Consider the following 22,688-nt stretch of genomic DNA (forward strand, 5'->3'; position numbering starts at 1 on the left):
GTTTTTTCTTCCTTGTTTTGCCCATGTCCTAAAACCCCGTAGAAAAAGAAAAACATCTAGATTTCAGAAAGTAGCTCTCCATTCGAATAAGTTGCAAATGAGCAAGGAATATAAATATTGTAACAAGATCAAAAACAAAAACACAGGAAAAAAAAAAAAAAAAGCAAGCACACTTTTCCGGGATTGGAAAGAAACAAGGGTAATCAAGATATGGGGAGCAACACTGCCACCAAGCGGTGACGGTTTCTCAAGTCACTCTCCGAGGTCTGAATTGAGGTCAACCCTCTCAACGTGGCAGCAATCAGAATCCTGAGGAGTCTAAAAAGAAAGAATTCAGGCCCAGGCCCCATCCCCACACTCACTGACAGTGAGGGAGACAGCCAGGAGGGCATGTCTGGCCTGTGTTTTAAAGAATCTCCCCAGGTGTTTTTGGTGCACAGATGTCACTATGCTTGTATTTTCCAGCAAAGTTTCACCTGCAGTTATTCCACTTCTATCATCCACTAAAATTTCCTGCTGATATGTAAATTATTGAAAACTATATACGACACATACAAATCATCATGTTTCAAATGAGTTCCTAAGTTTTTCACAATAATATAAATTGGTCATCATAAAGATTCAGATTATACACTTCAGTTTAGGCATTACTGTTTATTACTGCTTACATCTCAATTGATAACTAATATCTAATCCACTAAACTTAATGTTATTATAAATTAGGCATATTGACACAGCTACACCCAAAAGACAAAGAAACCTTTGAACTTAAGTCTCAGTGGACTCTTTTCTTATACAATGGGTTCCAAATCAATAAATCATTCTTATCTATAGTAGGTTTTTGTTTTTTTTTTTTTTTACAAGACATGTAAAGTCTGAAAGCTTCTATTGTTGGTGAAATGCACAATGTAATCTGAAATGCTTAAAGGAAAAGTATAAGACTAAATTTAATATTGTTCCCTGGCACCTAGAGGTAAATAAAATGATTTTTCCCCATTTCAAAGTTGGGAGTTGCCTTAAAAATTGTTTCTTAATAACAAAGGATTATCTTTTGCATAATACACCTAGAGAGAAAATTATGGAGATTACGTACTACCAGATACCTAATCAACATTGATTTTCAGCTTTTTTTTTTTTTTTTTGGTAGGCTTGACAATTAGGTTAGAGCCCGCAGCTGAGAAAACAAGCACCCACACTGCGTCTCCCGTGCTCCATAAGAGATAAGGCCTCACTTCTCGGAAAACGAAAGGGCAGGAAAGACGCAAAGTGCCATACATTTGGGTTCACCTGACACACGGTCAAATGTTTCTTTAAACCTTACCATGTTTTTAATCACTGCCTGTTTCCCATCATACTCACTCTTTGCTTCTTCAGATGGTCCTGGAGCCCATCGCTAGCCCCAGGGCAGCCTCACAGAAAGGCCTAACCTAGGACACATCAAAAATCTGGACTGGATTTCCCATGGTTGTTGATCCCAAGCCCTGCCTCCTCATAGTGGACCCAAAACATCAGGCTCGCTGGGGAGCTTGTAAGAACTTCAGAACCCACCCTGACCTACTGCAACAGAGTCTGTCTTTTAACAGGATCTCCAGAGGACTCCAAGCACATGGAGTTTGTAAAACACTGCTCTAAACCATGATCTGAAGAAAGCCTCTTAATCAACAGCTGTGTTCAGGTCTTCATCTGACGGATGAGACTGCCTCTATCTGCTTTACCTTCAGTACAGGCCAACGATGGGGATTCACAGTGAGGTTCTGAAAATGCGAGAATGCTGTCACACAGACATAAGCATCCTTAGAGGAGCAAATATGTCTCTCTCGTGAACAGACACTTCTCAAAAGAAGACATTCACACGCCTGTAATCCCAGCACTTTGGGAGGCCAAGGCGGGCGGATCACCAGGTCAGGAGATTGAGATCATCCTGGCTAACACAAGTGAAACCCCGTCTCTACTAAAAACATAAAAAAATTAGCCGGGTGTGGTGGCGGGCACCTGTAGTCCCAGCTACTTGGGAGGCTGAGGCAGGAGAATGGCGTAAGCCCGGGAGGTGGAGCTTGCAGTGAGCCAAGATTGCGCCACTGCGCTCCAGCCTGGGTGACAGAGCTAGACTCCATCTCAAAAAAAAAAAAAAAAAAGAAAAGAAAAAAAAAAAGACATTCACACAGCCAGCAAACATGAAAAAAAGTTCAACATCACTGATCATTACAGAAATGCAAATCAAAACCACAATGAGATACCATGTCACACCAGTCAGAATGGCAATTATTAAAAAGTCAAGAAACAGATGCTGGTGAGGTTGTGGAGAAATCAGAATGCTTTTACACTGTTGTTGGGAATGTAAATTAGGTCAAACATTGTGGAAGATGGTGTAGCAATTCCCCCAAAGATCTAGAAATACCATTTGACCCAGCAATCCCATTCCTGGGTATATACCCAAAGGAATATAAATCATTCTGTTACAAAGATACATGCATGCATATGTTCACTGCAGCACTATTCACAACAGCAAAGACATGGAATCAACCCAAATGCCCATCAATGATAGACTGGGTAAAGAAAAAGTGGTACATACACAACATGGAATACTATGCAGCCATAAAAATGAATGAGATCATGTCCTTTGCAGGGACATGGATGGAGCTGAAAGCCGTTATCCTCAGCAAACTAATGCAGGAACAGAAAACTAAACACTGCAAGTTTCGCTCATAGGTGGGAGCTGAACCAAGAGAACACAAGGACACAGGAAAGGGAACAACAAATACTGGAGCCTGTTGGGGGGTGGCAGGGAACAGGGAGAGCATTAGGAGAAATAACTAATGCATGCTGGACTTAATACCTAGGTGATGGGTTGACAGGTGCAACAAACCACCATGGCACATATTTACCTATGTAACAAACCTGCACATCCTCCACATGTACCCTGGCACTAAAAATAAAAAGAAAAAAATTCAAATAAAAAAAATACGTCTGCCCTTAGGTACGCTCTACAAATGCTATCTTAAACACACCCAACCTGCAGCAGCTTTGCTAACGCCACCCTCTGCCTAGTGTATAGTTACCAAGAGTGAATGGTCCTTCCACATACTCAGCGTCATACAAGGCGTTCACCCTAAAAACCCACAGCACCAAGAGAGAATGCACTTTCTGTAGTTTCTGGGGCAGCCAGAAGTGACCACCACAAACTTAAAGCATCACTGAAGCCATTTGCTTTACATTTAAACAGGCAGCTTTCAGGATTCTATTTCAAGATCTATTTTTATTACAAAAACATTTGCCTTGCCAAGTCTTCAAGTAAAAATCGCTGATTTCCTATTTATCATCCAGTTTCCCTTCAATGTAGTACCTGCTGTACACCTGACCTACTTACTACCCGAGAAGCAGGGGCCCTCCGAGGTTCAGGATTAAAACCAGTCCTCTTAGACTTTGCTAACTTAAAGCTGTAATTCTTACAAGAGACCAACTGGTCACTGTTGAATTTAAAAAGAAAAAAAAAATAGTCTGGGATTTGGGAATATTTGCCCTGGAGCTACCAGACATATGCAAGTAAATTTCTCAATATAAATTAACCTCCTACCTACCTCAGATAGGTTTCCAAAATACAAAATTCAGATTCTTGCAACTTAATTATTTCATGAGGATTTTGTGTATAGAAAAGTCACATATCACTGAGTAAACAAGACGCAGACTAATTTTGTTTGAGACAAGTTTGCCCATTATACTATTAGAGATGAGACTATCCACGTCTATCCACTGTGCCTGACTTTGTATTTTCTTCTCTCTTTACACTATATTTAGTAGAAGACACACTCCTTACTCACTTAACACCCTTCTCTCCAGGTTTTTTATTTTAGCCCATCTATTAAAAATAATAACCTCCAAATTACTGAAAATTTCTATTTTTCCTTCGCTAGTAACATTATCACTATTGCAAACACCATGGTTTTTATATTACTGTTGGTTCGTTTTACTAGTATCTTCCAAGTGGGATGACCTGGATGGAACTGTATAAACATCCCTGCCTCACTTTTTCACCTGGAAGAAAGGTTGTAAGACTTCCTGTCCAATTGAAGTTTGCACTGCCAGAATAGAAATGTAAAAGAGGCAGTCATTTTGAGCACCTGAAATAGGTGTTAAAAGGTACTGTTAAGATTCTATTTCTCACAAGCACACTTGTGTGTCTCCCATGCCAAACCCAGAGTGGGAATGCAGTGAGTCCAGCGGCTGCAGGCTCAGCTGCCCATGGCTCAGCCACCCAGGCAAAGCAGGAACAGTCTTGTGCACGCTCAGCTGGAGACAGTATGCACAAAGCAGGGACCTCTGGGGAAAGAAACCTCAGAGCTCTAAAATGTTTTTGGATGTGATGTCTCTCAGCTGGAGGGAACATATGGAGACCTGCTGGTGTGGGTCAAAGTGGTCACAGACCACAGTGGAGGGCTCTGGCATCGTGCACCCTAAGGATGGGGAACAGACAGTAGCAGAGGACAAAGATGCCTGATTTGTCCTCTCAGACAGAAATCAGTTGCCATCCACACTCCAGTGCCAATGCTAACTATTAGGGAGGCGGTCAGGGTGGAAGGGGGCGGAGGAGATTGACTGAAGTCAAGTCCGTACATTAAAATGCCCAGAAATATGTTTTCCATTCAGTGTTGGTGCCTGCCCAACAGGTACACATGCGGATACACTGAGAGTCCACACCCAACACAGATGCCTACAGGGAGCTTCCTGTAGGAAGAGGGAAGCACAGGCAGGACCACCTCCAGAGGGTCCCGCAGGGTCCTACATCTCTGGCTGCAGCCCAGTGCTGTGTGTGGTTCAGAGCATGAGCTTTGGAGCTCAGACCCATGAACTCAGGTCCTGCCTCTGGCTCCCACTAACTCCCTGGTTTGGGGAAGGTGATTTAAGCCACTCCCAGCCTCCACTCACCCACCTGTAAAATGAGTTTCATAAAAATGTCGACGTTCATAAGGCTGACTAATTAAAGGAAGTAATTCGTGTAAAGCACTTAGCAGAGTATAAAAAAAGCATAATATGTGGCTATTACTATACTAATTCTTCCTTAATAATCCTTTTATTCTCCTGTTTTCCCTTTGCATACACAGAACACTTAAACAATGTTTTCCAGAAATTCAGCCAGCATCTCTTGGTTCCGAGAAGAGATAAGAAATAATACGTGCCTATAGAGACGGAGGAGGCATGAGGAGGGAGTTGAGAAATCACAAATCATTAAGTTTGCAAGAATCTGAGCCACTGACCTGCCTGCCTTTAGCAGTCATCAAGCCTGCAGGAGCTGCCGGAGATGGGTGATGAAGATGAACCTGAGAACATGTGTTACAGGGAGAGAGGTGCTATGGGAGAGTCACGATACAAGGGAAGGGGAGGGAGGGAACCACAGGGATACTGAGGAAGAGCATTCCAGGCAGAGGGAACGGCCTGTGCAAGGGCTCGGGTCGGGCATGAGGGTGAGTTCAAGGATGGCATGGCACAAGCCAGAGGGGCTGCTGGGAGCCTGCATCAGGGGAAAGGTGGACATGGATGGTGATCTCTGCCTAGCACTGACAGGGGTCTCCAGGACATCTTCTTGCAGGAGATTGGGTGGTGGGGCACAGGACGGTGAGGAGCTGAATTATTTGGGGTCTGATGAATCAGGGATGATTACGGCCTAGGAACAGGAGGAGCAGCACCTATGCCAGGCTCTGTTCTGTTTGGTACTTTTAGCCATTACTTAAAGGCACAGAGGCCATGTTTATCCACTTGACAGGCAAATGTATACAACTTACTGGTCACCAGAATCAAGACTCAAAAGAATCGCAAAGGACTGCTCAAAACTGATTAACACTTTATAGGTACCAACTATTTGAGGAAAAAAACCTTCTCAAGTATAGACATTACCCCCACCCACCCCCAAGAGATAGTGCCTCATTCTGTGTGATCACAGCTCACTGTAACCTCAAACTCCTGGGCTCAAGTAATCCTCCTGCCTCAGTCTCCCGAGTAGCTAGGACTACAGCTTCACAACACTATGCTCAGCTAATTTTTATTTTTTGTAGAGACAGGGTCTCACTATGTTGCCAAGGGTGGCCTCAAACTCCTGGCCTCCAGGGATCCTCCTGTCTTGGCCTCCCAAAGCACTGAGATTACAGGCATGGGCCACCGTGCCAAGCCAGGAATCAATCCAAATTTAAGTAACGGTTCATATCCCAAAGGACAAGATACAATACGAGCCGAGAAAGTGAGTTAATCACTTAAAGCAGAAACAGATTAAGGTCAATCTGCATTAACAGAGCAGCGGCAGGTCAATGGAAGGAGCAACACACTGCCAGAGCCAGAGGCCAAGTGAACACCAAGTTCAACTCAGGACTCCATGAGGGACAGAGGCTCTTCGGAGGACTGGACTTGGACCAGGCGTTCCCCAACAGTGACGAGGACAATTCCCCTGGAGAAGAGCGCTAAAGGAGCAGCAGCTTCCATGGTCCTCCATCATCTGAAGGGCAGGAAACAGACGCAAACACATTCTGTGTGGCTTCAGAGATCAGAGAAGAAGCCAGGAATGAGAGGACAGGGAGGCAGGATGCAGCTCAGTCTATGAATGCTCGTTTGAAAACTTGTAACTGTTCTGCGATGGAGCAAGCAGTCATGTGTGGCCCCTAACACATTCTGGCCACTGCACAAAGCATTTCCAAGCAGAAATTTCCAAGTGACCACGCCCTGTGAGGTATGGCCACCACAACACGGAGGCAGTCTTTATTAAACACTGAAACTCGGGTTCTGGCACCCTTGTTCTACAGTTTCAGACATGAATCAGTTTCATTCCTCCTCCAGGGCATCCCTCTGGTGCCTCTGGTTCCCACTGTCCCATTCCACACCCTCTAACAGGGTGCTACAGGACCTGGGAAGAAGAGCCCTTCTCTGCAGCAAGCAGGCCTCTCCACGGGGCAGGGGAAGAGAGAAGCAGCCATCCAGCTCAGGCTGGCAGCAAGAGAAATCAAACCCTGGCCAGGCTCAGCAAGTCCACCGAGGGGCCACCCACAGCAGGAATACTTTACAGGTACAAACCACTTGAGGGAAAAAAGGTGCCGGTGAGTGGCAGCTCCATGGTGCCTCCACATGGAAGGGCTGAGGCAAGAGAAGCAACGGGCCAGGCTCACCAGAGGGACCTCCACAGCATGGGAGGTGACGTTACCCTGGAAACATTCGCATCACTGATTTTCTTTCCAGTACTATGCATTTTCAATGCTTTTAAAAAATGTACCACACTTTGGGAGGCCGAGGCGGGTGGATCACGAGGTCAGAAGATCAAGACCGTCCTGGTTAACACGGTAAAACCCCGTCTCTACTAAAAATACAAAAACTTAGCCGGGTGTGGTGGCAGGCGCCTGTGGTCCCAGCTACTCAGGAGGCTGAGGCAGGAGAATGGCGGCAACCGGGAGGCAGAGCTTGCAGTGAGCCAGATCCCGCCACTGCACTCCAGCCTGGGCGACACAGCAAGATTCCATCAAAAAAAAAAAAAAGTATCAGGAATGATAGCACGCTGCCTTGTCTCAATCAGTGTGGCAACAGGCATAATTAATCCCAGGTTATAGGTGGTAACTTTAGACAGCTTGTTCTGGTTCACAGATCCTAAGGGGAAAAGCTGGGGTTTGAATGCAGACTCCGAAGTCCAGGCTCTGGTTACAGGGTAGCTAGTCAGACAGGAGGAGGACAGGAGAGGGCCCCTCCCAGAAACACACCAGCAATGTCAGGGGACCATCAGGTGATGGTCAAGCATTTGTTAACTGTTTCTCTAAAGTGAGAACTGGTCACAGCCGGCACCAGGGAGGGGCGGGCTCCCAGTAGATACACAACACCTGAAACTGGTGAGCAGCAGCTTCCCAGTAAGATCTCAGGAGCTGGGCGAGTGGGCTCAAGCATGCGCATTAAGAGGCAAAATGGCGGAGTTTAACTGGTGCATAGCGTTCCTCTAGGAATGCTAGACTGGACAGGGAAGAACGCCTCAAGTAAGCACGCCTACAACTCCAGTAAACACCCTGTGCATGCTCCCCCACAGCCCTCGAGTGCTAACAGGCCACTGCACATGGGGACAGCCCACCTCAAGGGAGGAATCAGGGGAGAAGGAACGCAAGACCCCGGAAGTATGCCAACATATAAAACCCCAGGTCAAAAGACCAAATCACACACTTGATCTCTCAAGCTGCCCACCTGACCATCTTCCAAGTGTACTTGACGTCCTTTCATTCCTGCTCTGATATTTTTAGTAAACTTTCACTCCTGCTCTAAAACTTGCCTCAGTCTCTCCTTTTGCCTTATGTCCTAGGAGGCAAGAAGTGAGGTTGCTGCAGACCTGTCTGGATTCACCGCTGGTAACGCTATGACCACTCTCAACATCAGAGCTCTGCGCCCGTTTATGGAGAGGTTACCCTAAATGAGCTCTAAATTCCTTCCCTAAGAAATGTAGGGTAACCTCTAAACTTCCTCCCTAGTTACCTTTGTGACTGCCTCAGACCTGCCAATACTGAAGAGGGCAGGGCTCTGCTTTCTTACCAATATGATGGGGCTCCCAGGGTCCTCTGTCAGCTGGATGTTTGCGTGCTCTCTTTGAGGTTTCATTTCAGGTACGGGCCTTACCTTCATATCTGCTGGAAGAATCGCACGCCTTCTGCGGGGTGGCTACTCGGAGGAATATCTGCTGCCTCCAGGAGTGCCTCCGGGTCTTTACAGGGGTCCCACCAGAATCACCAAGATGGTTTGCTTTGGATTCAAAGTCCCTAAAATTATAAGATGATTGATTTATGACTAGTGGGGAGGAATTCACGAGATTTTGTTAGCTTAACATTTTTTTAAACAAAGCACTAAATTATCAACTATCTTTGTATAAACAATCACAGAAGTTATATCAAGCTCACAGTGGGTCATCATTCCTAAAGAACTGCTTTCTTACAGGATCCTTTTCATAAAAAGAGAACAATTACATGCCCTTAAATGATTTCGATTGTAACAGAGATTAAGAAACATGTTCCACATATCATAGCTTCCAACTGGGCCTCTCTTGATGCCACTTTGAAAAAGAGAAACTGCCTAAAGGGGGAAAAGCGGGGGCGATGCCAAGGGGCCCCATTCTGCTCTCCTCTGTACATGGGAATATCTGCTCAGCACAGGCCCATGTCTCCAAGGATTCCCACAAAAAATGAAACAAGTTGCAATTTAATTACACAGAACCAGCAAGGCAATAACTATGCAGTCAATTGACGATGATGATGTTTTAATGTGTATATTTTTTAAACTATAAAATATAGTTATCAATATATAAACACAATCTAATCATACATTTTTTTCCTATTCACAGGACAACCTGAGAAGACCCTTCTAATTTATACCTAAGTTGTGTACCTGTAACTAAGCAATCCCCTCAACTTACAGATTAGACGTCCTGAACAGATCAGACATCCTGATTTGAAATAGCCATATGCTCACTACCCAGAAACACTGCTCTCAGAGACTTGATGAAGATTTTCTTTAAGATAACACTTAAACTAATCCTCAATCTCAAAACTGAAGAACAGGTTGGTTGCACATTTTTTAAAATGACATTCAGTAAGAAAAAAGTATAAGAAAGAAGATACAACAGATTTAGCTGAAATGATTTTTTAAATGACAAAACAGTAGTTAAAACACCTTGTATATCTAATGATATTCAACATTTAATAACACCCAGGGTTGATATATCTAAATTAAGCCCTACCTTTTGGTGTTCATAAAGTCAGAGGTGTTATTTTCATCTACAGGAGCCAGAAATTTTAGAAAATTTGGCACAGAGGAAGAAGAATGAAGTTTTTTCCGCAGGGCATTACGGTAGGAGATGCTAAGAGTTTGGTTGAAAAAAGAGTTTAGGATAAAGAAACATAAAAACACAAAGTATAAAATATAAGCTTCAACATAAACATTTTTGTTCTAATGCTAAGAAAAGTAAACTAGATAAGAAAGTAAAAGTAGTTCATGAATGAGATTTAACTTTCATTTTCACCAGTAAAATTTGATTTTAAATGAATGGGATAATCTTTTAAAAACGAAAACCAATCCATTTTCCAAATGACTCTTCCTTTCAAACTGGGAAAAATAATTCTCCTAAATCAATCAGGAAGTTTCCGATATGGCACAAATTGCAGTGTACATGATCAAACACAGATGTTAACCTGTGTGTGTGTGTGTGTGTGTGTGTGTGCATCTGTGTGTATACGCATGCATGTTAAGTGTCCACTAGGGCAAGGAAATGTGAAAATAAGCATATAAAAAACAATTTTCAGCAGGGTACAGTGGCTCACACCTGTAATCCCAGCACTTTTGGGAGACTGAGGCAGGCGGATCACTTGAGGTCAGGAGTTCAAGACCAACCTGGTCCACATGGTGAAACCCCATCTCTACAAAAAAAAAATAAAAATACTAGCTGGGCATGGTGGCGTGTGCCTGTAGTCCCAGCTACTCGGGAGGCTGAGGCAGGAGAACTGCTTGAACCCACGAGGCAGAAGCCGCAGTGAGCCAAGATCACGCCACTGCACTCCAGCCTGGGGAACAGAGTGAGACCCTGTCTCAAAAACAAAAACAAACCCAAACACAAACCAATTTGCCATTAACAGCTGTTTTCATGATTTTAAGAAAAGTAATCAACAGTAAAATTAACTTGGTTCAAATGACAGCTGAAAATAAGACCAAATATAAACAAAGACACACACACACACACAAACACACACACAGTGGCTCTGCTTCCTGCATGGACATTCCCCCCATTCAGCACGTCCTCATCAGTGTGAACTCCCCAGGAAAACAGACAACACCAAACTTGCCACGTGAGTGAGCTCACCTCTTTGGCACAGCATTCCCACTTTGTTCTCCACTGGAATTATGTTTTAAGTACTTAAAAAAGTTTGGCGAGGAGGCGGAGGGGTTAAGACGAGGTGGAGGAGCAGGAGCTGAAGACTGACCTGGGCAGTGCTTAGACTCACCCACAGGTGAAGGATCCACACTAAACAGCAATCAGAGAAAGCACGGGGGGGTTAGCAGGAGAGGGGGCGCCGACAGGGACACGGAGCAAACAGATGGAAGGAGCACAACTGCTTTTGTCTCGTTGTTCCAGTAACACTGTCAGAGTGGAGGACTTCTTCCACTCCTCTTCCTCATCTCTGCTCGCTCTCTGGCAAAGGCAGTTTTCACTAAAACACAGAGTATATTGATGGCCATTCTTGACCATTTCCCACGTGTTTATGCTCCCAACAATACTTTTTTTTTTTTAAAATAGGTCTCACTCTGTCACCCAGGCTGGAGTGCAGTAGCACGATCATAGCTGACTGTAACCTTGAACTCTTGGCCTCAAGCAACCTCCCACCTCAGCCTCCCAAAGGTCTGGGATTACAGGAGTGAGCCACTTCGCCCAGGAACAATAGTATTTCTTTCTCTATTTCCTTTTTCAGGAACTGGCAAGAAAAAAAAATTCAATTAAAGTATAAACAAAAGCAAAAAAAAATCTGAACTTTAAAAAATACATTTCCCTTTAAAATGAACAATATCCTGTCTTGAATTTCAATGTCTTATTTCCTGCAGATAAATCAGAAGACAGTTCACAAGAGGGAAAGAAAGCAGAATGGGCCATGCTAGCAAGGCAGACAGACAGGCATCTCCCCATCCCCCTCATTACGGATGTGTGACATCATCTATTATGAAGCTACATTCTTCACAGAGAAAGGAAAAGTACTGATACTGAGTCCTACCAACTCTGGCTTTCGAGAAACAGCAGACTTCACAAGAGAACTAGGGCTCTCCAGACAGGAATGTTTCAATGATCACTGAAAACGCCAGCAACAGAGGAGTGGGCAGGCAGTGGTGAGGCAGAACAGAAGTAGTGTGTGAAGAGGGTGTTAAACACAAGAAACTTACATGGCTACATAACCCAATGATGCGTGTCTCTAAAAGCGTGTATTTAATTAAGCAGTACCTTCTGACGTGTCCCCTGCTTTTGGGATCACCACTACCCCACTGAATTCCAAACAACCAAGAACTCTTTCCAATGGCTGATAGAAAACAAAGCTGGGAGGCTCTGCGTCATCATCCAGGGCTGTTAGTGCTCACACTTCTTTACTCAGAACATTCCAAACACTTCTGTACTACGCACACTCTCAATGATCCATGTATGAACTACATGAACACACAGGTCCTGGGACTTCTGCGGCTGCCAGTCAGAAGAAGGCAGCAACTGTACACAGGTGTGACCCTGATTCATATTAGGTGAGGGATTTTTTAAATTGTTTAAAGTTGTTTTTAAAGATAACTCTGTGTCCATTCATAGTCTCTGGCACATAGAGTCAAATGAATCACTAAGGGACACTTGGAAGGAACAGGGGGAACTTCTGATTACCCTTCTCCATAACCAGACAATTCTAACTGGTCACTGAAACCCAATTGTTACAATGAATAAATCTTGTTAGAAGAATCTAGAATTCTTACAGTGAGAGATTTTAGAAAACATCTACTCCAATTTTGTGATACAGAGAAGTTTAGCAAATTTGTCCACGTCACAATTAGTTCACAGTAGAGCTAGGACCAGAAGCCAAGGCACCCCTGTCACCCCATAAGGTCAGCATACCTCTCCTGCTCTAGCCTATAGGGGTCACCGCCTCTCCCTCCCGCTGTAGCCCTGCTCCAGGGCTTCCGATGGGGAGACTCATCTGCTTGCCCTCTTCCTCACAGCAGCAAAGTTCCACAGCCAGCAATGTCTCTTACTTTGTTTGAGGAGTAATGACTACACGTTAGGTAACATTTTTGCTCACTTTCACCTGCTTCCTGACAATACACGTACCCATTGCTTGTATACACACCAGCAGCTCGAACAAACACGTCACTGCTTCCAGTTTTATCTCTTCGAACCAAGAGTAAAGCCTTACTCGTTTCTCTCACTCATTAAACATACCTGGGATGCACATACCCGGCTAGTCACAGATATGCCCCAGCTATTTATGCAACAAATTTAAACAAATCTTACTTTCGTTCATGAGGCGTCTCTGTGCTCACTGAGTGATACCTCATAAGTTTCCTTTGCGAAACCCCCGGGGACCCCCGGGCAGGTTGTGGAGGTTCCTGGCATTCCATGGAGAAGTGACTCAGGGTATTTGCTCGCCTCCTGAAGGCCTGCTGGGGTGACAGCGGAGCTGGCTCTTCTGGGAGATGACTCTCCGAGTCACTGGACAGGTCTTCCGAGGAGCCGAGCAGCTTAAAGGAGCTCTCAGAGATGGGCAAGGCCTCCTTTTCACACACAGATGGCTCCTGGCAGCAAACACATAGCAGATCAGACACGCCATGGGGAATTTGTGGGATTTATAAATCTCTAGTTCCAGTGCGGGCAAACATTTCAGTATCTAAGTATGTGTTCTGATTATAATGCCATCTAGAGCCCACCACCAAAAGCAGAAGAAAATGAAGGTCCATTAAATAAATGCCAGCTCCTCAAGGACACATTGCTGGCTTGCTGGAGAAGTGGGAAAACTGGCCAGGTGCAGGAGTGGAGGACATAACCCACAATCTGTAACGTTCTGGGCAACGGCAAGAATAGTGCCCTCTCTCTAGAAAACAGGACTGTTTACTACAGCTTCTAAAGAGAATGAGTGCTGGACAACTTGTCTCCACGGCTTAACCAAGTTCTTTATCTTTGCCACATGTGTTCACTCATGTTAAACCCACATTTTAAAGCTCTCTCCGAATCTCATCTACTGTTGAGATTCAACTTCGTAATCTGAGATTAAGAACTGTATCAATATTCTTAGAATATGGAAAATCACTCTGTAGGCAGTTAATGCTGCAATTCAGGGGAAATAATTTCTTTCTGCACCTCAATTTCTTCATCTGTAAGAGGGTATAGTAAAAATTTATCTGAGTTTCAAGAACAAAGCAAGATAATACAACCAAAAGTACTTTTTATGTTGTAAAATGTTACACAAACGTAAGGTATTGTTTTATTAGGTATGCAATAATCTATGGAGTGCTCAAACATTTGTTGAGAATCATGACAATATTTTAAAGTTGTATGCCTTCACGATGCATGCTTTTTCAAACGAATGAACTACTACCACTCGAGCAAACTGATGTTTAACACTGCACCCAGGACGTGGCTAGTGGCCAATATATTTTTAATATATCTAAAATATTTAAAAAGAGGAATTGTAGCAGCTTGCCCCTATTGAAATTGTTGAAAGGGAAAAAATAAATCAACATGAATAGAGTAAACAGGAATGACTGTATCTAATAGTGGACTGGAGACTCTAAATTCTACCTGTTCATTTGATACACAGTTGAGTGCCTTTTAGGTAGCAGGTATTGAGGGTTTTAATTTGAAAAAAAAAAATGAAATTTGTTTATTAAAGGGAGAAGTTACATATATTCAATTTTATAAAAAACGTCAACATACTATGAAATGTTGATTACTTTCATAACTCAAGTTTTTCATTCTTCAGGACTCAATGGTTGTGAAGATTCTTTTAAGGATTTAAAAGTCTGTCTAAGACAATACATCACAGAAGACAATCTTCATCATGCAAACCTGTTGATCTAAGTTCTTATTAATATCCCTCCAAATTAGATCAAAGAGCCAACCCTTAGCTTAATTGGACAACTGAAAGGGCCATTTTCATTTGTCAAATTTCAGGGCTATTTGGCTTCTTTGCATCTCGTAGGTGATCAATTTATTAGAACAGATCAAATTACATAAAATAGAATATACAGCAGTTTCTCAATTCAAGATGAATAAAAGAAAGATGTAAAGAAGTACACATAAACATATACAATACAAGCAAGCAGCTTCTGAAAAGTTGCATCTCTCTTAGAATGACTCTAGAAATTGAAATCTTAGACTTTTAAATCTTTTTAAAAGAATCTTCACAACTATCGAGTCCTGAAGAATGAATATGTATGTATTCCTATTTCTGCATTTTAGAGAAAAATAAAAAGCAAGCAATAAGGCTTACTGGAAAGCCACCTGAGTGACATGAATTTCTTCATTGTATCTCTATTGACACTGGTCTGTCTGGAATGCCTTCTTCTCAGTTCACTTCCATAGGCATAATTCCTACACCAAGATTTAGTCCAATAGCATCACTGGACCCTTACCCCTCACCTTTTCCCTGGTTCCACTGACCAAACCTAACTTCCCCTCCCCTTGCTCTTCTGACATTGAAATTACCAATGTCTCTTATTTGTAACTTCTGGGCTCCTACCACACTCTGCTTGATGCTGCAGCTGTTTGTGCATCTGTCATCTCTCTCCTCCTAGGTAACTTCCTACATGAAAGGGGCTGTGTGTGGTTCATCTGTATACAACAAATAGACAAAAACCTAATTGCAGGGTGGGATCAGTGTGTATTAGATGGAGGCTGGACGATGCTATGTTCCCCTGGATTTTAACTTAGAAACTCACATTTACAAGACTGCTGTCCAGGTCTTCACTCCCCAGAGGGGGTCTGCAGACCAGGAGCAGCAGCATTGCCTTGGAGCTCATTGGAAATGCACCATTTCAGGCCTCCCCCAATGCCTACTGAACTCAGAATCTGCACTTTAACCAGAACCCCATGATGAAGGCACCTGAAATTTGAGAAGCATTCATCTAAGGAAGTGTTTCTCAAACTGGGCCCTCTATCACGTTAGTAGGTGGTACAACTGAGTAGTTTGCCATGAGCATTTTTAAAATGGAACAAAATATCAGTATGTATTATATGTTATTCACAGTAAATATTGTTTTGTTAACTTTTAATTTTGTGTGTGAATGTGTAGGTATGTGTGTGTAGGTATGTGTGTTTGTGAACTACGCCACAATGTTAAATGTGCCTCTTACTGTAGGTTAGACAAATTCTGAAAGCCATGTGTCTAGGAGGGATGGCAGAGGACTGTAAACCCTGCCTGTGGTAAGGAGCTGGCCTCCGCAAACACTCCCTCCCTCACTACTGCAAAAGAGAGTCCTCTGGTAGCAGAAGGGAAAGCTGGCCCCCCAGCACAAAACCCAAACCTGCTTTTCGGCAGTTATAAAGTTGAACTGACCAGGTTTAAATATGATTAAATGTCTGGAAAGCAAGTTATTAAAAGAAGGACATAGATACTTGCTTATTTAAATAAAACAGTAATGGTTCATTATAATCATAGAGCCAGCTACAGGATAAAGTTTCCGAAATTTAATTTCCCCAAAAGTGAGGGAGAATGAAAGGGGGTGTGAAAGTTGAAAAATCAACTATTGGGTACAATGTTCACTACTTGGATAACGGGTACACTAGAAGCCCAGTCCCCACCAGTATGCAATATATCCATGTAATCAACATGCACATGTACCCCCAAATCCAAAATAAAAATGTTTTTAAACAAGAAAAATTTAAGTTGTATACTTCTCTAAATTCACAAATCCACTTTTTGAGGTTTTCCCAATATTAATTATTTTTTAATAGGAAAATCTACTTGAGAAAGAAATCAATTGATTATATTGTGACAAACTAGATCTTACTTGTCTCAAATTGTGATCTTGTTTCTTTGTGTATGGAATGACCATCTGCTTTTTTTAAATTTTATTTATTTCTCTTTTTGAGACGGAGTCTCGCTCTGTCGCCCTAGCTGCAGTGCAGCGGCGCGATCTCAGCTCACTGCAAGCTCCACCTCCCGGGTTCATGCCATTCTCCTGCCTCAGCCTCCCTAGTAGCTGGAACTGTAGGCGCCTGCCACCACGCCCAGCTAACTTTTTGCATTTTTAGTAGAGACGGGGTTTCACCGTGTTAACCAGGATGATCTCGATCTCCTGACCTCGTGATCTGCCTACCTTGGCCTCCTAGAGTGTTGGGATTACAGGCGTGAGCCACTGCACCTGGCCCCATCTGCTCTTTTATGTAAAACTTTTATGTTATGATAGACCTGCATGACCAGTCATCCACCTGTGCCAGGAAATTTGGAAGCAGCAAATGATTGGAGGCATGTAGACAGGAGATGAGTAAGACCTATTTGTTAGTTTCTTCAGGGTGTCGTATAAAGAGAAATGTGCTTACTTTGCTGGTGTTACTTAATGTACTAGACATGGAGCTATCCAGATCCACACTGGTGGAGTGTTCCTGCAGGCCTCTGGCTCTATTACCCTATATAAAGAAAAAGCAGTCGAGTTATGACCCTGGAGGCTTTTGCAAAGGCATCAGCTAGAAGCAGATTGGTCCATTTAAATAAGCTGAGGAAAAAAATGTATCTACTGAGAAATGCTACTAAGGATATATGTACATTAAAATAATCAACATTTCCATCATTTAAAAAAAAAAAAAAGACACTAACCTAAACATTCCAAAACACCTGGCGGCTGAGTAATTTGGCAGGGGTGATAGGCAGGAAGACAAGACAATTCACCTATACGGAAAATCAAGCGCTCAAGCAAGCCCACTCAGCAACTCCCTCCCCTGGGTCACAAGTCATCCTAACGGCCAGCCGCATGTCACTCGGACAGCCGCATGTCACTCGGACAGCACTCTATCCCTTTGGGAGCTCTCAAATGCAGCCCCTCCCAATTCTGGTTTTGTAAATCAACTGTTTTTCATGATCTCAGAAGATACTACAAAATTCTCAGAAACATCTTCAAAGAAAATAAAATTTAACTTTCCTTAATTAAAAAAATAATAAAAATCAGATGTTTCAAAAGAAGTGTGCGATAAAATCAAGAAGAACTATAATAAGATACTGCATACTCCAGAAAGGCGTGAAACTCTGAGGGAAAATCAGATTTGATTTCTCAGACGTGCCATCAAGGCTATTTACACTCATGGGAGGGAGGGGTAATTTCTTAAATAACTCCCAGATTGATGTACATGTGTACTTTGTTCTTTCTGTAGAGCTATATTTGGTAAACATTTTCTGTAAAGGGACAGATAGTAAGTGTCTCATGCTTTGTGAGGCATATAGTGTCTGCGGCAACTGTTGAAGTCTGCAAAACAAAAGCCTTAGATAACAGGAAAATGAATGGATGTGGCAGTGTTTCAATAAAACTTTACAAAAGTAGAGGTGAGTGGAATTTGGCCAATGGGCATGTTTGCTGACCCCTACTATATAGCCTTTTAGATACCTAACACCAGCAGCTGACAGTAACTGCTTTTTAAGTTATACACAGTAATACTAGGGAGAACAGAAGCCACACCTCCGTGCTCTTTATAGGGACTGGTCAACAAGTATTATTTGGGGAGGTAAAAAAAACTCCCATTGGATATAATATAAAAGAGTAAGGAATACATATTCTTTTAAACCTAGGTCAAATTAAAATCAATTTAAAACGTAGATAATATTGTTCTAAGCCTGAGAAAACATTAAAAAAGGTTTTATACTTTTACCTTTATGAACATTGATGGAATAAAAGCATATAACTCAATCTAACACTCTCCTAAAAAGTGATTTAACTTAAATCGGGAGAAATTATGCTACTTACCCGGGACAAAATACTTTCTAAAGACTCTGTTAAAGATCTCTTTGCTTTGTTTTTCAGCATATCTAGCCTAAATCGAGTGGCACTGGGTGGTAATTCACTTCCGATATTCTCTGCTGCAATCTGCGATGTCTAAAAAAGTGAAAAATGAAAAGTTAAGTCACTTATCGCTTCCTCCTCTCCTTCTTAAAGGAATGAAGAATCTCTAGGACACATCTTTTTGGCACCAGGCCATCATTCTGATTCTGTCTGTGATCTCACCTCATCTGCTCCTTAGTGACATGGCTGCAAGTCCAGGGAATAATTCTGCCTCAGAGAGCTGCTGTGATTACCTCAAGTAAATATGAGGAAATGTGCTTTGAAACCAATCAGGTGAAGTAGTTTATTGCTCAGACTCTGCAACTGGATCAGAGATCTGTCTTCCCTAACTGTGGTCTTCTGCCAGTTTCTTACTTTCTCTGAGCCTCAAACTTTCTCTTCAGTAAGGTGAGACCAATGGCAAGACCGAATCATAACACTGTGTTGTGAGACTAAAACAGGTAAAGTGTGTAAAGCATTGAACACAGTGTGGTACGAAGGTAGCTATGATTAGCTTTTCAAAATAAAGCAATAACTTACCTTTGAGGGCATTTCAGACGGTGAGACAACAGAAATTTCTCAGTTAAAGAACCTATTTTCTCCGCCTATACAAACCCTTCATCCCTTTCTACAGATCTCCGCTTTCTTGCATTTTCCTCTCTCCTACTTTTATCTTCCCATCATCCTTTCATTGTCTGCAACCAAGCTTCTCTCCCTTAACTACTACCCATAGAAAATGAAAATAAAAATACAATGGAGTTTGCGTGACAACCACGAAATGAAGTCTTAGTGTTACTTATTTACAAGGATATGCTTTTTTGTTTTTGTTTTTGTTTTGAGACAGGGTGCCAGGATCTCACTTTGTTGCCCAGGCTGGAGTGCAGTGCCACAATCATGGCTCACTGCTGTCTTGATCTCCTAGGTTCAAGCAATCCTCCCACCTCAGCCCCCAAAGTAGCTGGGACTATGCGCAGCTAATTTTTCGTATTTTTTGTAGAAACGGGGTTTCACCATGCTGGCCAGGCTGATCTCAAACTCCTGAGCTCAAGTGATCTACCTGCCTCGGCCTTCCAAAGTGCTGGGATTACAGGAGTGAGCTAACACACCCAGCTGAAGGTACATTTTTTAAAAATGTACAACAAATATCTCTGAATTAAATTGTTTCTTATATGCATTCTCACCTGATTGCGTTCTGTTAGAAAATAATTTTGTTAGAAAAACAAACGGCCAGGCGCAGTGGCTCATGCCTGTAATCCCAGCACTTTGGGAGGCCAAGGTGGGCGGACCACCTGAGGTCAGGAGTTTGAGACCAGCTTGGCCAACACGGGGAAACCCCGTCTCTGCTAAAAATACAAAAAATAGCCAGGTGTAGTGGCACACACCTGTAATCCCAGTTACTCAGGAGGCTGAGGCAGGAGAATTGCTTGAACCCAGGAGGTGGAGGTTGCAATGAGCCGAGATCATGCCACTGCACTCCAGCCTGGGCAACAGAGTGAGACTCCATCTCAAAAACACACACACACACAAGCAAATCCCCCATTACTCTAAATACTGACATATTATTTGTTGCAGTTGTTATATTTCAAGCACATAGAAAAGTGTAGAGACTAATATAACAAATACCTTTGTATCACCACCTGGCTTTGTTCAAGTGAGTGTTTGCCAGGGGCTGAGAACAGTGAGACGCACAGCTCTGGAGTGCAATACCCAGGTGAAATGTTCCTCTGCTATTCCCTGGCTCTGTGGTCTTGGCCCAACTGTTATCTCCTGTCCCTTTCAGGCCCTCTACCTGCAGCCTGAGGATGCATAGTGAACTTTCCTCGCAGAGCTGTCATGAGGCTTAAATGAATGAATACAAACCAAAACACATATACCAAGGCGGGGTGCAGTGGCTGATGCCTGTAATCCCAGAACTTTGGGAGGCTGAGGCAGATGAATCATTTGAGGTCAAGAGTTCGAGACCAGTCTGGCCAACATGGCAAAATCCTGTCTCTATTAAAAATATAAAAATTAGCCAGGTGTGGTGGTGCACGCCTGTAATCCCAGCTACTTGGGAGGCTGAGACAGGAGAATTACTTGAACCCGGGAGGCAGAGATTGCAGTGGGCTGACTTCACACCACTGCACTCCAGACTGTGTGACAGAGTGAGATTTGTCTCAAAAAATAAAAATAAAAAATGTAAACCAGACACTCAAAAAACGTCAGATATCATGACTATTATCTGTTCTACGTGCTTTTTTTTTTTTTTTTTTTTGAGATGGAGTCTCACTCTGATGCCCAGGCTAGAGTGCAGTGGCGCGATCTTGGCTCACTGGCAACCTCCACCTCCTGGGCTCAAGCAATTCTCATGCCTCAGCCTCCCGAGTAGCTGGGACTACAGGTGTGTGCCACGACATCCGGCAAATTTTTGTATTTTTTGTAGAGACGGGGTTTCGCCATGTTGACCAGGCTGGTCTCCAACTCCTGGCCTTAAGCGATCCACCTGCTTTGGCCTCCCAAAGTGCTGGGATTACAGGCGTGAGCCACTGTGCCCAGCCTACTTCTTACTTTTAATGGGAACCACTACAGACATCTTTGAAGCTTAATCACCGCTACTTCCCCACACCTGGCCATATGCAGAAATATTTGGTGTTTATCCTATCAATTCATGTTTTCTACTTTTATATGTATGTATGTGTCCATAAAAGATATGTAGTTGAAACTAAATGAATGGGGTCATACTGCATACATCCTTCTGTAAATTAGCTTCCTTCTTTCAATACTATTTTTGAGATTTATTCCTGTTGACAAGTGTTTTTTGATTCACTCACTTTAGCCAGAGTGCACATTTTCACTGTATAACCTATTTTATCCTGTTCCTATTGTTAAACACTTATTTGCTTTTTTTTCTTGCTTTTACAAAGAAGTCTGCAGTGACCTCTCTTGTACAGAGCTCCTTACAGACTCACGTGAAATGTTTGGCAAGGGAAATAATGAGGAATGTCCTCACTGGGTCACAGGGACTGTGCCTCTTCAGCTACACCAGATACTATCAAGGTTCTCTCCCCTGAATGGTACCAATTCATATTCTCAGTATCAGTATAGGAAAGTTCACCTTTATAAGGTATTGTCACATTTTTAAAATTTCTGCCAGTCTAATGGGCATAAAATGTTCCTTAAATATGTCTTCCCCTCATTCTATTGCTATTAGGCATTATTTTATTCAGTAATCTGCTGTTTGAAGACCTTAATGTCTTCTTTGAATAATGAAATCCTAATTCACTAATGAATGCTACACATTTTTCAAGGCATGAAAGAAAAAGAATGGATTCTGATTAGAGCGACATTAAGCTTTGTCCAATTATCCATAATTTTCATTCTATGAGAATGAGAATATGCATCAAAAGAATGGCTACTAGCTTAGAAATTCCCTTGAGAAGGGAAACTATCATTTACCTTTGTGTTTCACACTACAGAGCATACCCTGGACGTGTAATATTGGCTTGTTCAAAATGAGTGAATGAGCAATGATCCCCTGGCAGGTCCACGGGAAATACATACCTAAGGTACCAGACTCACTCAGCAAATAGTGACCAAGTGCCTGCGAAATGCTATGTGCCACAGGGAGGTGCCTTACCTGTTGCAACTGGTTCTGTGCAATCACTGACCAAGTGTAAGGGCCTGTCCAGGCTCGAGACAGCCTCCAGAGTAAAGGGAATTACCCACAAAGGGCCCCCAAGGGCCTGCCTTCAACTCAACACCAGTTACAAAGTTAAGAAAAGGGAGAATTGCTTTCAAACTCATTATAAACCTTTCATAAAAGTGAAGCAAACTGAATTGTTTTGATATATAAAGAAAATATTGGCCAGGCGCAGTGGCTCACACCTGTAATCCTAGCACTTTGGGAGGCCAAGGCAGGCGGATCACGAGGTCAAGAGACAGAGAACATCCCGGCCAACACAGTGAAACCCCGTCTCTACTAAATACACAAAAATTAGCTGGGCATGGTGGCGCATGCCTGTAGTCCCAACTACTCAGGAGGCTGAGGCAGGAGAATCGCTTGAATCCAGGAGGCGGAGGTTGCAGTGAGCCAAGATTGTGCCACTGCACTCCAGCCTGGCAACAGAGCGAGACTCTGTCAAAAAGGGAAGGAAGGAAGGAAGGAAGGGAAG

General features: G+C 43.0%; 1 protein-coding gene across 3 annotated transcripts in view; it reads right to left on the reverse strand.

Moving 5' to 3' along the window:
* TBC1D1 (TBC1 (tre-2/USP6, BUB2, cdc16) domain family, member 1) overlaps positions 1–22,688 on the reverse strand; it is a 249,133-nt gene that overhangs the window by 76,875 nt on the left and 149,570 nt on the right. For 2 of the 3 annotated variants that reach the window (XM_011949127.1, XM_011949125.1), the window contains exons 9-14: positions 18,463–18,591; positions 17,051–17,137; positions 13,025–13,305; positions 10,853–11,014; positions 9,737–9,856; positions 8,623–8,762 (exon numbers count right to left, since the gene is read on the reverse strand). In XM_011949127.1, coding sequence (XP_011804517.1) covers positions 8,623–8,762; positions 9,737–9,856; positions 10,853–11,014; positions 13,025–13,305; positions 17,051–17,137; positions 18,463–18,591 — 919 coding nt within the window. The remainder of the gene's footprint in view (positions 1–8,622; positions 8,763–9,736; positions 9,857–10,852; positions 11,015–13,024; positions 13,306–17,050; positions 17,138–18,462; positions 18,592–22,688) is intronic. The other variant, XM_011949126.1, reaches the window with a different exon arrangement.

Source organism: Colobus angolensis, unplaced genomic scaffold (assembly GCF_000951035.1).
Source record: "Colobus angolensis palliatus isolate OR3802 unplaced genomic scaffold, Cang.pa_1.0 Scaffold29, whole genome shotgun sequence".
Classification (NCBI taxonomy): Eukaryota; Metazoa; Chordata; class Mammalia; order Primates; family Cercopithecidae; genus Colobus; species Colobus angolensis.